This window comes from Protomyctophum parallelum (genome assembly GCF_964188405.1).
Source record: "Protomyctophum parallelum genome assembly, chromosome: 15".
In the NCBI taxonomy this organism is placed as follows: domain Eukaryota; kingdom Metazoa; phylum Chordata; class Actinopteri; order Myctophiformes; family Myctophidae; genus Protomyctophum; species Protomyctophum parallelum.
In genome coordinates this window covers 18789697-18800759 of record NC_139710.1, presented here as the reverse complement: position 1 = coordinate 18800759, position 11063 = coordinate 18789697, and the positions used below count along the sequence as shown (strand labels likewise).

Below are 11063 nucleotides of genomic sequence, written 5' to 3'. Positions count from 1 at the left end.
TCCACCTGGTCTGGACTACGTGTCCATGCTACAACAACTGGCTGCCCACCCAGACGCCTCCCGTGGCTTCATCAGAGCCCTCAGTGTGGTGCTGGGACAACATCTAAAGCACCCCTCCACCAGCAAACTGGTCAAGGTGCCTCATGGAATTACACACCATTTGCTTATAGTGACAATAGCCGATCTACAACCCCTCACATCGTAGCACGTTGTGAGCTTGTAGATCGGCTATTTTTGCACGACACCGTTGTGCAATGAAGTATAAAACACTTAATTGAATGAATGAATGAATAAATATATAAGATAATTGCAGCCCTAAATAAAATAGCATTTGTAACTGTACAACCCAGTGAATATAAATGTTTCAGTGCTATAAACTTGAGTGTTTCCCTTTGTGTGTGTGTGTGTGTGTGTGTGTGTGTGTGTGTGTGTGTGTGTGTGTGTGTGTGTGTGCGTGTGTGCGTGCGTGCGTGCGTGCGTGCGTGCGTGCGTGCGTGCGTGCGTGCGTGCGTGCGTGCGTGCGTGCGTGCGTGCGTGTTTATATGCACCTGTACAATTAGTCTATTCCCAATATAGAGGAGACGACAGAGTTGGGCTCCCCGGAGCCAGAGGGAGAGGAAGGGGAGGCCCCCTGTGGTGTATCCATCCCTGCCCTCCTCACTGTCCTCTGCCATAAAGAACACAAAGCAGAAGGAGACTCTGGCTTCCACCAGGGACGCAATAGCCAAGAGGAGCACACTGAGGTACAACATAAAGCCTGATTTGTATTTGTTGTACGACGGTGTCCTGTGCCAAATATAGCTGATCTGCAAGCTTAGTGAGCTTGAACATTTGCTATTTTTAGTACTAGATTTGACCTTCAAATCTATTTTAAAGTGGTCACCACTCACCATATAAGGGAATGTTACGTTTGTGGCATCCAACATAAAAAAACTAAACAAAAAAAGATACTATAAATAAAAACCAGTATATCTTAACCTATAATTTACTTTTTGTCTGCTGTTCTACTGTGGTCATGGGTAGCTGACTACTGTATTCATTTATTTTTCTGGGTTCAGCTGCAGGCATGTGGATCTACTGTATTTAGGCCTACTATATGGAAATTGATGCTATTATGTGACATTTAGCTCTGTGTCTCTGCTTGTCTCTAGGAGTTGGCGCGCATATTTGGAGAGCTAGGTTATACACCAGAAGACGCTGTTCCCTTCTCAGTCTTCTCACAGCATCCTTCGGCCAAAAACCTGATAGAGGGCTGTCAACGCTACCAGCTCATAGTATGTTTATAGTCTGTATTAGTGGTTTTCAACTTTTTGTGCCCAAGGTTATACCCAAAGGACAAGTCAGAATATCAAGGTGACAATGCACATCATGACACGTTGAGAGCTTGTAGAATAAATACATTTACAATATTGTCACCTATAATTACACCTATATATATTACATACCGCCAGGTTGGAAGTACGGTGGTCAAAATATATTATTGTAGCTGTAGAGTATGTCATTTGGCTCTGTATTTGGAAATAGCTGCACACAAAGTACTGATATTGACATTGAAAATTAGAAACAGCAGATAACAAGGCTTTGTCCTGAAATTCTGTTTCTCAGGCTCGAGATTCACGTTTGGTTGACGTTGAAGAACTGAATAATTTAGTTATTTTTTATACCACCAGATCACTCACTGTGGTGACATGGTTTTCATATTCATACAAATATTTTTAGTTCATAGAAGGAAATATGTAATAAATTAAATTGTATCTCTCTCTCTCTTTCTCCCCCCCCCCCCCACAGGACATACACAGAGTATTCCGAGCTACTCAGAGTGAAGAAGAAACTCAGAGCTCCACAGTTTCCTGAGTAGTAACTCTTACCCTCAACATTATTAATATGCATGGACATGCATGAACTAAAAATACATTCATAGACCATTAGACCATATTACAGTGTCAATTTGCTCTGGTCATTTTCATAGCTTATAATTTACATGATATGAAATCATCTGGAAATCAGTCAATATATTTCTCTATCAACAACAAACACATTTTTATATATATTTTAACAGATCATTAAAGCCATTTAATTGACTCAACCTTTATTGTATTGTGGCTGATTGATGAGGAATGAACTGCCAACTTTATTATTGAGGTGCCAACAATGCCAGTGATGACAGCACTGACCCCAGTCTGCTATGTCTTTCTCTCTGATACACTCGAGCAGTCTTTCTCACTGACTTGTTTTTCGAATGACCTCTCTGACTCAACCAAACGTTGGTTCGGCTACAATGAGCTCTTTGTCCAGCCTAACCTACATGTCAAGCCTGACGAACCAGCAACAGCCCACCAGCAGACCCAAACGCGTATTGGACTCCATTCATCGTGGATGTGTTATGCCAGCTAGTCTGTTCAGCTGTGACTTGCTGCCTGTCCACCCAATTAACTTGAAATGGGCACTGACTGAAAGGAGATAAAAGTGGAATTATAAGCTTTCAGCTTTGCCGCTTTCCAAATGTAGTTCAGTGTTGTGATCTCCTAAATGAAGAATGGATGGATGTAATAACAAATTGCAAGCAATGTGAGAATGGTGCATTCAACAAATATTCCACTAGCTGTTGTATACAATCGTTGAAATCTATTACAGGCATGTGATGCGCCATCCTGTGAGAGGGTTATCTAATAGTCCAATAAACAGGCTGTACACTTAAAATTATGGATTCACAAGGTCTGGCATTTATTGATTGCCCACAATTATCCCAAATTGAATGGTCATGTGATATACATATGAACAGCAAAGACATATATGAAAGCAAATACGACCTGTTACATCACAAATCAGATTCGATCATATCAGTCCACAGATCTGGGGGCCCCGCGAAGCGCAGGCCAGAGGGTTAGTCTGTCCTGGAGAATTCTGACGTGTCACTCTTTTCTCAGACGCTATATAGGAATCTCTCTGTCACTGAGTGACCTTGCATGCGCACAGCTCGGCTGCACACTCTTAAAAGTAATGGTAACTGCTTAAAGGGTCTACTTTCCCCCATCACATGCACTGTTGTGGTGCTGGTTGCACCTGTCGTAACACTGTGATCATTCCTATCGGGCAATATATTGATGTCAAACCAACCATATCTTACGATCGATACAGAGTACCGAACCGATGCATACCGGTGTGGAATTTAAACAAATCTAGGACAGTGGTTCTCGAAGTGGGGTCCAGGGGCCCTCACGGTTCCTTGAGGGGCATCCAAATGGACCCTTACAGGTCTGTATCCTCTGAGAGTTATGTTTAAATGTTTGAGAACCACTGATCTAGTAATAACTACAAATTCCATTAATTATTGTTAAAGTGCAGCTACAACTTAAGTTAGTAAAATTGTAATGTAAATAGTACGGTAAGAGTATGAAACTGTCGTGCAACATCAACTGAAGCATGTCAATGAAATATCATGTGATACTCACCAATACCGATACCAGCATTTTAGCTTTTTCGGCATCGGAAATCGGTATCGGAAACAACTCTACTGGGCCAGGCTACCTAAAAATTACGGATAGCGGAATACAGCTACTATAGAACAGGCAATAGAGACCAGGCAATTACAAAGCACCATTTAGAAGAAGATCACACCTCCCCCTTCAATACATTCTTCTCACGCCCAACTTGTCACATACTGATGAATGGTCAGAAGACCCCTTGGTATCACTGGGTCAACATGCTGTACACTTTGTAGGAATAGAGCATGTTGTTACCCCATTACACAAAATGTACTGGATTCAGCATTAAATATCAAACGGTCTGAAAGATGACTTTGGTTTAAATAGTTTTGTTGTAAATGTGTGAAAATGACTAAGTTAATTATAACTCAAAGCATTTCGTAATGAATATGCATGCCAAATATTAAAAAGTAAATGTGTAATTTTTTGAGATCCAACAAAATAATTGACTTAGCCTTGGCCTATATAAGACTTTACTTATTCCCTATTTAAGTACTATGCTGGATATGTCACTATTTAAATAACTGTTTCTCACAAACAAAAAACAAGAATAATTTCTTCCATTATTTCCGCTCAGACTTTGGAATGTGGCTCTGGAACACTGTAATAGAAGTCACGCTGTTGAATGAATACATTTAAAATGCCGTTCAATTCAATTTAAAGACTGTTTAGGTTTTATTGTTCATACAGATTCAGACATAATTGAAAACTGACACAATCTGGCAAAAACAGGCACAATCAGCATCTTAACCAGCTCAGTTGGTGCAAAAATAAGGACACTATATTGACACACAGTGTCAATATACTGTAACTGACAGAATATAACTCAGAATTATATTAACACTTGTTAACAGTTTGTTTACAGTTTATTCTATTACATTACAACATATTAATGTAATGTCAGAACAGTATGTACTTTTTCCCTTTGTCTTTCCAGTTTTACAAAGGGGGGAGGGGTCCATCCCTACCCCCCCCCCCCCCCCCCCTCTCTCTCCCCCTCTCTCTGTATTTCTGTCTCCCTCCCTTTCATTGCTGCTGCAGGTCCGTTGCTACTAGATATCGGACTGTATGACTTCTAGATCTAAGACAATTCAAATCACAACCTCATTCAGACACACGCACACGCACACACACACACACACACACACACACACACACACACACACATACATATCGTTTTGCTTTCTACGGTTAAGGACCTGCAGGCTGCATCAGAACTGAAGCATGGAAGTTTACATGTTCCATCAGTAACTAAACTGGATTTATCATAACAGGTGTATTATTATTATTATTATTATTTAGTTTCTGACCCAATGGTCTGTGTATTGAGTAGGATCTGAAAAGCCTGCTGTCCTCCATCAGAAAGAACAATATCAGGATTCATCTTCAGCTCACAGAAAAGGATTAGCAGGAGCGTAAGCCTTTTTTTTCTTTTTTAAATTGTGTTTTTTTTTGTTTTTTTTGGTGAATGTTATAGGTAGGCCTACATTTTCATGGGACTTAATTGTGTTCACTTTCTGTCTCCATTTCAAATCTTTTTTCTTTCTTGTCCAGACCACGTGTCTTAGGACACTAGTATCTATCCCATGCACTTAACTGGATTTTACTACTCGGATACACACAGAAAAGAAGACTTTTGCTACAATACTGAACTGTCTTTGAGAGGACATTGGTTGCCTGTTCTCTGTGTTGAACTTTAGTGACATGGCAATCTCGTTTTGGGTCATTTCTTTCCTCTGGACGGTCCCTGGCTTCCTACAGTCTGCCAAGATCCTGACCGTCTGTCTCATTGGTGAGTGAGTTACAATGCTGTGGAACTGATCAGCTGGTGTGAAAAGTCATCATTATCGCCCTCACCATAAAGGGCGAGGTCAATTGGGTCCGCCTTGGTGACAGCAGACTGCTGGGTGAGCGCTGGCGCTTTGGAATGGGGGGTCAGATCAACATATCTACCTGGGTGACAGCAGACTGCTGGGTGAGCGCTGGCGCTTTGGAATGGGGGGTATAAGATCTTAATTTTTGGCCCTGTTTTTGCCGGCTGCCGGGCACGGCTGCACTAATAACTTTGGGGCAGGCCTGTCTATAGTTTAAATGGACAGGTATCCGTCAAAAGGGAGACATTGAAGAAGAAGGATGGATGGGGAATGATCAACATATGGAATGTCAGAACAGGTCAGCTCCATACTGTATATAGAGATCTAAGGGTTTGAGGTCAGATGTAGAGTTGCTGGCCAATATTGATGACATCAGGGATCTCCATATGGGCTTAATATTGATCCTTAATTCATCACCTCTTCTCTTCTCTTCTCTTCTCTTCTCATAGGTGGAAGTCATTACTTATTATTCGATGAGATCTCCCATAACCTCCATCTGCACGGTCATGATGTCCGCATGCTCTTGCAGCTGGGTAACCCTGTTATTACAGGTATTATTCATACACACTTCAATAACAAACACATGTGCGCACATAACCTCAAACAAGCATTCAGCCAAACACACAATCTCAGCGAATCCCAGTTGTTTCTCTTTAACTGTCTCTCTCTCTCTCTCTCTCACGCACACACGCACGCAGACACGCACGCACGCACGCACGCACGCACGCACGCACGCACGCACGCACGCACGCACATACACACATACACATGGAAAACCTACATGAACATCCTGTATTCCTGTCAGGTTTGACCTATGCAGGCCGTGCAGAAAGCTACCAGATGAGCACCTGGTCTGTAGGAGACAGCTACATTAAAGACTACAATGGCTGGTTTCTGGAGCAGCAGACACAGTTCTTACTGGGAAGGTATTGTACATTGTGATGCTTATCATTGTTTTACCATATGTCATTCCTTCACTCAACTCCCTCTGTATTTTACACTGTACACACACCTTGTTCTCTCTCCCTCTCTCTCTCTCTCTCTCTCTCTCTCTCTCTGTGTCACTCTATTAGGGATAACTTCAATAACTTCTTGGACTTTATGGGGCACCTATCGTACCAGTGTGACAGGTTGTTGGAGGACAGTGAGATAATGGCTTTCCTCCAGGCACAGCGATACGATGTGGCCATCCTCGATGCTTTCAACCCCTGCTCCTTCATCCTGGCACGCAAGCTTGGTAAATCTGCTACTTGTACTTGTGTTTGGTTTGTGTCAAATTATCACTGTAATATCATATTATTTATGTACATTAATTTGTTAAGTTTCAAAGTTTCAAAAACACATGTATAACTTAAACTTTAAAAGGTAACAACAACAATGTTCATTTGCACTTCGATATTGATACAATTCAAGGAAAGGTCACTTGACACTTTAACATGTTGTAGTTGCCCTAACCCTGCCCTAACCCTGCAGTGAACAACCAGCGCTAATTGAACTATATGAAAAAAATACATAGTATACATAGACATGGTAGCCTCTTTGGTACTGTAAGCAGTTATTAGTAAACAGGATACACCCAAATGTATTACCATATGCTTTCTTCTTTTTGTTCATTCGTGTAGGTATTCATTATATAGCCTTCTATCCCAGCACCCTGAATGGTCCTCTCTCCATCGGCCTGCCCAGCCCTCTTTCCTATGTCCCTGTCTTCAGCTCGGACCTGCCTGACAGTATGGACATCTGGGGCCGTGCAAAGAACCTGCTCTTTGCCCTCCTGGCTCCAATAGGTCAGAATATCTCACCAGCTACTTTTCATCTTGAGAAATGTAAAACAGTGTTCATGCAGAGTTTTCTTGAGAGTTGTCTGGGAGCACATGCACAGTTTGGTATAAAAGATCACCATCTACGTGCTAAAAGAGCAGATGTTTCCTGGTTCCAGTAGTTTTGAGTGTTTTCGGATGGAATGTCCAATGATGAAGTATGTTTCCCAAAGGTCCCATAAAGGACATACAGTATGTTTTTCCCCCATCATGTCTTTTTCCCCAGGCCAGAATCTAATGTGGTCAAAGTTCAGGGGGGTAGCTGAAAAACACTTGGGCTCAGGCTCACCCCCTGGTGGTCTTGAGGAATTATACATGGGAGCAGAGCTCTGGGCCTTTAACACAGACTTCTCCCTGGAATTCCCCCAGCCTCTGATGCCCTACACTGTGTTAGTGGGAGGCCTTCTGAATGCACCTGCTAAGCCTCTCGATCAGGTTTGTTCTATTCTATTCTATTCTATTCTATTCTATTCTATTCTATTCTATTCTATTCTATTGATTTCTAGATAAAATAACCTTCATGATTGGGCTTAAGTATACGCTACTGTATTATGCTTTAGAATGCTTGCAGGAAGAACCTAACACATCACTATACATTCCATATCCATTGCTTGATCAGCTTTTGCTCCATCTCCTCCACCCCTATCTCCCCATCTGCCCTTACTTCTGTGTTCAACCGTCCTCTGGTCCTCTGCTGTCTTTCTGTTTACCTCTCTCTCCACCCTTTAGGACTTGGAGTCATGGATCTCAGTTTACGGACAGGTGGGATTCATTGTGGTGACGCTAGGGTCCATGATCTCCTCTGTCTCTGTGGACCGTCTGCTGGTGGAGTTCACTGACGGCTTCTCCAGAGTTCCCCAGGGGGTCCTCTGGAGGTAAATACATACATTTTTACTTTAAGCTTAATTTTAACCTTGACCATTGATTATTTAAGTTTAGTTAACCCCAAAGTTAACCATTCCTTTGTGGTAGCCTCCTGATCATACCCAACAAGTTTCATAAAATTGTATGAATCGGTTCTAAAGTTATTTTCTTCGATAACACATAGACAGAAAGATAGGGGCAATAATGCATTACTGTGGACAGGATAATAATGATAAAACCTTCTCTTAAATATCTCATGGTTTCTATCAGTTGCCTCAATGTAGCTCGAATAAGTAGATTCCCAAGCCTGAAAACTTCAGATCAGTTCGCCATACGTTGGCCATCCAGCCATATAAGTTGGAGTGCTAAGTACAGTATGCTGTCAATGAATTATTTCATTCTACCAGCACTTGGTAGTACACTGTATATTTATAAAGTTAAAAAAAAATTGTAACCTGTTGTGTTTCTACAGGTATGACCCCCAACGATGGCCATCGCATGTGGACACACCCCCCAACCTCAGACTGGTGTCCTGGCTCCCTCAGAACGACCTACTGGGTATGGCAGTCACAGCTGCTGTCTATTGTAGAACACATAAACCATAAACGGGGCGTCTATGATGGATCTGGCCTTAATATTGCATTTCTCTCTATCTTCTGTACTGTCTCTTAGGTCACCCTAAAGCCAGTCTCTTGATAACCCATGGTGGTCAAAACAGCCTGCTCCAGGCAGTGTACCATGCTGTTCCTGTGCTGGGTCTCCCTCTGTTTGGAGATCAGTATGATAACATGGTGAGGGCCCAAGCCAAGGGCCTGGGCTTGACCATCAAACCTGCACACATCACTGGGGAATTGCTAAGCTCCACAATTGACACGATCATACGTGAGAAAAGGTAGGTTATGGCATTTCTTTTTTTGATCGATTGATTAATTGAATGCTTTTTAGTCAGAAATGTAAATAGCACGAGGTGCAGTCAGATATTATGGCTAAAAGGATACAATAGTCCTGGGGACTTGTTTCCGTTGTGGTCCTGTGGTCTGGGAATGGACGGATGCACAGATGAGTGGATGGATGCACAGATTAATTAATTGATGGATCGTGAGATGGATGACACTGGATGGAAGATAAATAGATAGACGGATAGAAAGGTGAAAGATTGGTGGATTAATGGATGGGGCAGCACTGCGTAAGTGGCTCAGGAGGTAGAATATAGTCATCTGGAGAAAAGAAGGTAGGCGATTCAATCCCTGGCTCCACCTGCCTTTATGTCAAAGAGACCTTGAGCAAGACACGGAAAGCTTAAGGCCCACATATACTCCAGTTTTTCCTTTTAGGATGAGTCGCTTATCACCGCGACTTCAGTGACCAGTGATCATGTTGTAGTTTTCCAACCACCGTGGTGAGTAGAGTAGCTTTATCACCTAAAACTGGAGTATGCGCAGGCCTTTAACTGCGTCTGATGAGCAGGTGTGTCAGTGATCCAGGGTCAATCTTATGCACGTTGTAAAAGTTGCACATGTAACACTTGCTTTAGCAATGTAAACTCATGTTTTCTCATGCCAATAAAGCTCATTTGAATTGAATTTAGTGTAAAGAACTTATGCACTATAGAAATCCATATGTCCATTTTGGATGGACATGGGCAGACAGGTAGACGGGCACATTTCATGTTTTTTTTTAACTGAAAATGCTGTTGAGAAAAACTTTCGCACACCTAGAGTGATGGCTTAGGTCGGAGCAGGTGCGTAGGCAAGTGCACATCAATGATAACATAGAATTATACGCCCGCACACTGTCAAGCTGCACGGTGCAAGATCATTTGATTAAAGGAGGGAACGTTTCGGTCACTGACCTTCTTCAGGCATGAGCCTGACCTGAGCTGAAAAGGCCAGATTTTGTATTCTTCCCTTCTCCCTCATTCCTCCCCTTTTCCTCTTTGCAGGTTCAAGTCCTCGGCTGTGTCACTCAGCAGGATTCACCGGTCACATCCTTCCCCGCCAGGCCTCAGACTGGTCCAGTGGGTGGAGCACATCCTACACAGCGGAGGTGGAGCTCACCTACGGCCAGCGTCATTGACCCAGCCCTGGTACCAGAGATGCCTATTAGACATCGTGCTCATAGTCTTCCTCATACTGCTGGGATTTGTAGTTCTCTGCTGGACCTACTGTAAGAGTAGTGACAGCAGTGGCAAACACAAAAAACTACAATGAATGAATGTACAGTATGTTAATAATGTATGAACGAAAAAATTATAAATTAATAAATGGTTTTATTATTTAACATGAATAAAAACAGGTAACAGCAAAAACCACAAAAAAATTTATAACAATTTTCCAACAATGTACAATAATTTCATACTTTAAATCAGTCAGGGACACTACTAAGATTTATACCTCACGTCACGTGACATTACTGTTTTCCTGAGTGTTATTGGATATTTTATTACTATTTATCTTCTTTGAAAAAAAACTTGTTTCTGCTGTAAAATGTGTGCTCAGTCAATAAACTGATAATCTTGACAAATGCAAAATACAAAACTGATCTATGTAATTCTTCACTCATCATTGTATTACTTCAGACAGAGATGTGAATACATTAAAGACTAATCTGTATGATGACAAAAGTCTTTGGACCATGAAACCATCTAAAAGCTGAACTAGCCTACCGATAGGCTATATATTTTTGGGGGGGCTGAGGACTGCATACGAATCCAGTTCACATTTCTGAAATACACAGGAACTATTCCTGTTCTTCTTGATTGATTGAAATATGTATTAACAGTTGTGTAACAGTGCAGAATTACACTACATTTCAAGCACAAACTCAATACGATAACACTTTAGAATGGCTGGGTTCGGGGGGTTTTGAAGGGAGAGAAGATGTCTCCCTCCCAGCAGAAAGGACCACACACATTCACACAAGCGCTTTACAGACCATTGCTCCTCCACAGCACGAGGGGGAGCCAGCTTCTCCTCAGCGCCTCTCCATTGACAACAGCAACAACAACAACAACCGGGTTG

At 42.1% G+C, this 11063-nt stretch overlaps 2 protein-coding genes across 2 annotated transcripts in view; both read left to right on the top strand.

The window, feature by feature from the left end:
• The window catches only part of spef2 (sperm flagellar 2), a gene marked incomplete at its 5' end in the record, with an annotated part of 26516 nt that extends 24498 nt beyond the window's left edge, over nt 1-2018 (top strand). Inside the window, 4 exons of the mRNA XM_083783350.1 lie at nt 1-136; nt 561-743; nt 1152-1274; nt 1789-2018. The exon at nt 1-136 is cut by the window's left edge and continues 35 nt beyond it. Coding sequence (XP_083639476.1) covers nt 1-136; nt 561-743; nt 1152-1274; nt 1789-1854 — 508 coding nt within the window. The 3' untranslated portion in view covers nt 1855-2018. The remainder of the gene's footprint in view (nt 137-560; nt 744-1151; nt 1275-1788) is intronic.
• A 3171-nt stretch (nt 2019-5189) lies between these two features.
• LOC310871709 (UDP-glucuronosyltransferase 3A1-like) lies at nt 5190-10435 on the top strand (the record flags this gene model as incomplete). Its single annotated transcript, XM_083783349.1, has 10 exons — nt 5190-5277; nt 5809-5910; nt 6165-6285; nt 6433-6596; nt 6982-7146; nt 7406-7614; nt 7909-8054; nt 8516-8601; nt 8716-8935; nt 9986-10435. The coding sequence occupies 10 exons, from the start codon at nt 5190-5192 to the stop codon at nt 10251-10253; spliced, it is 1569 nt and encodes a 522-aa protein (XP_083639475.1). The 3' UTR covers nt 10254-10435.
• Nucleotides 10436-11063: the final 628 nt, after the last annotated feature.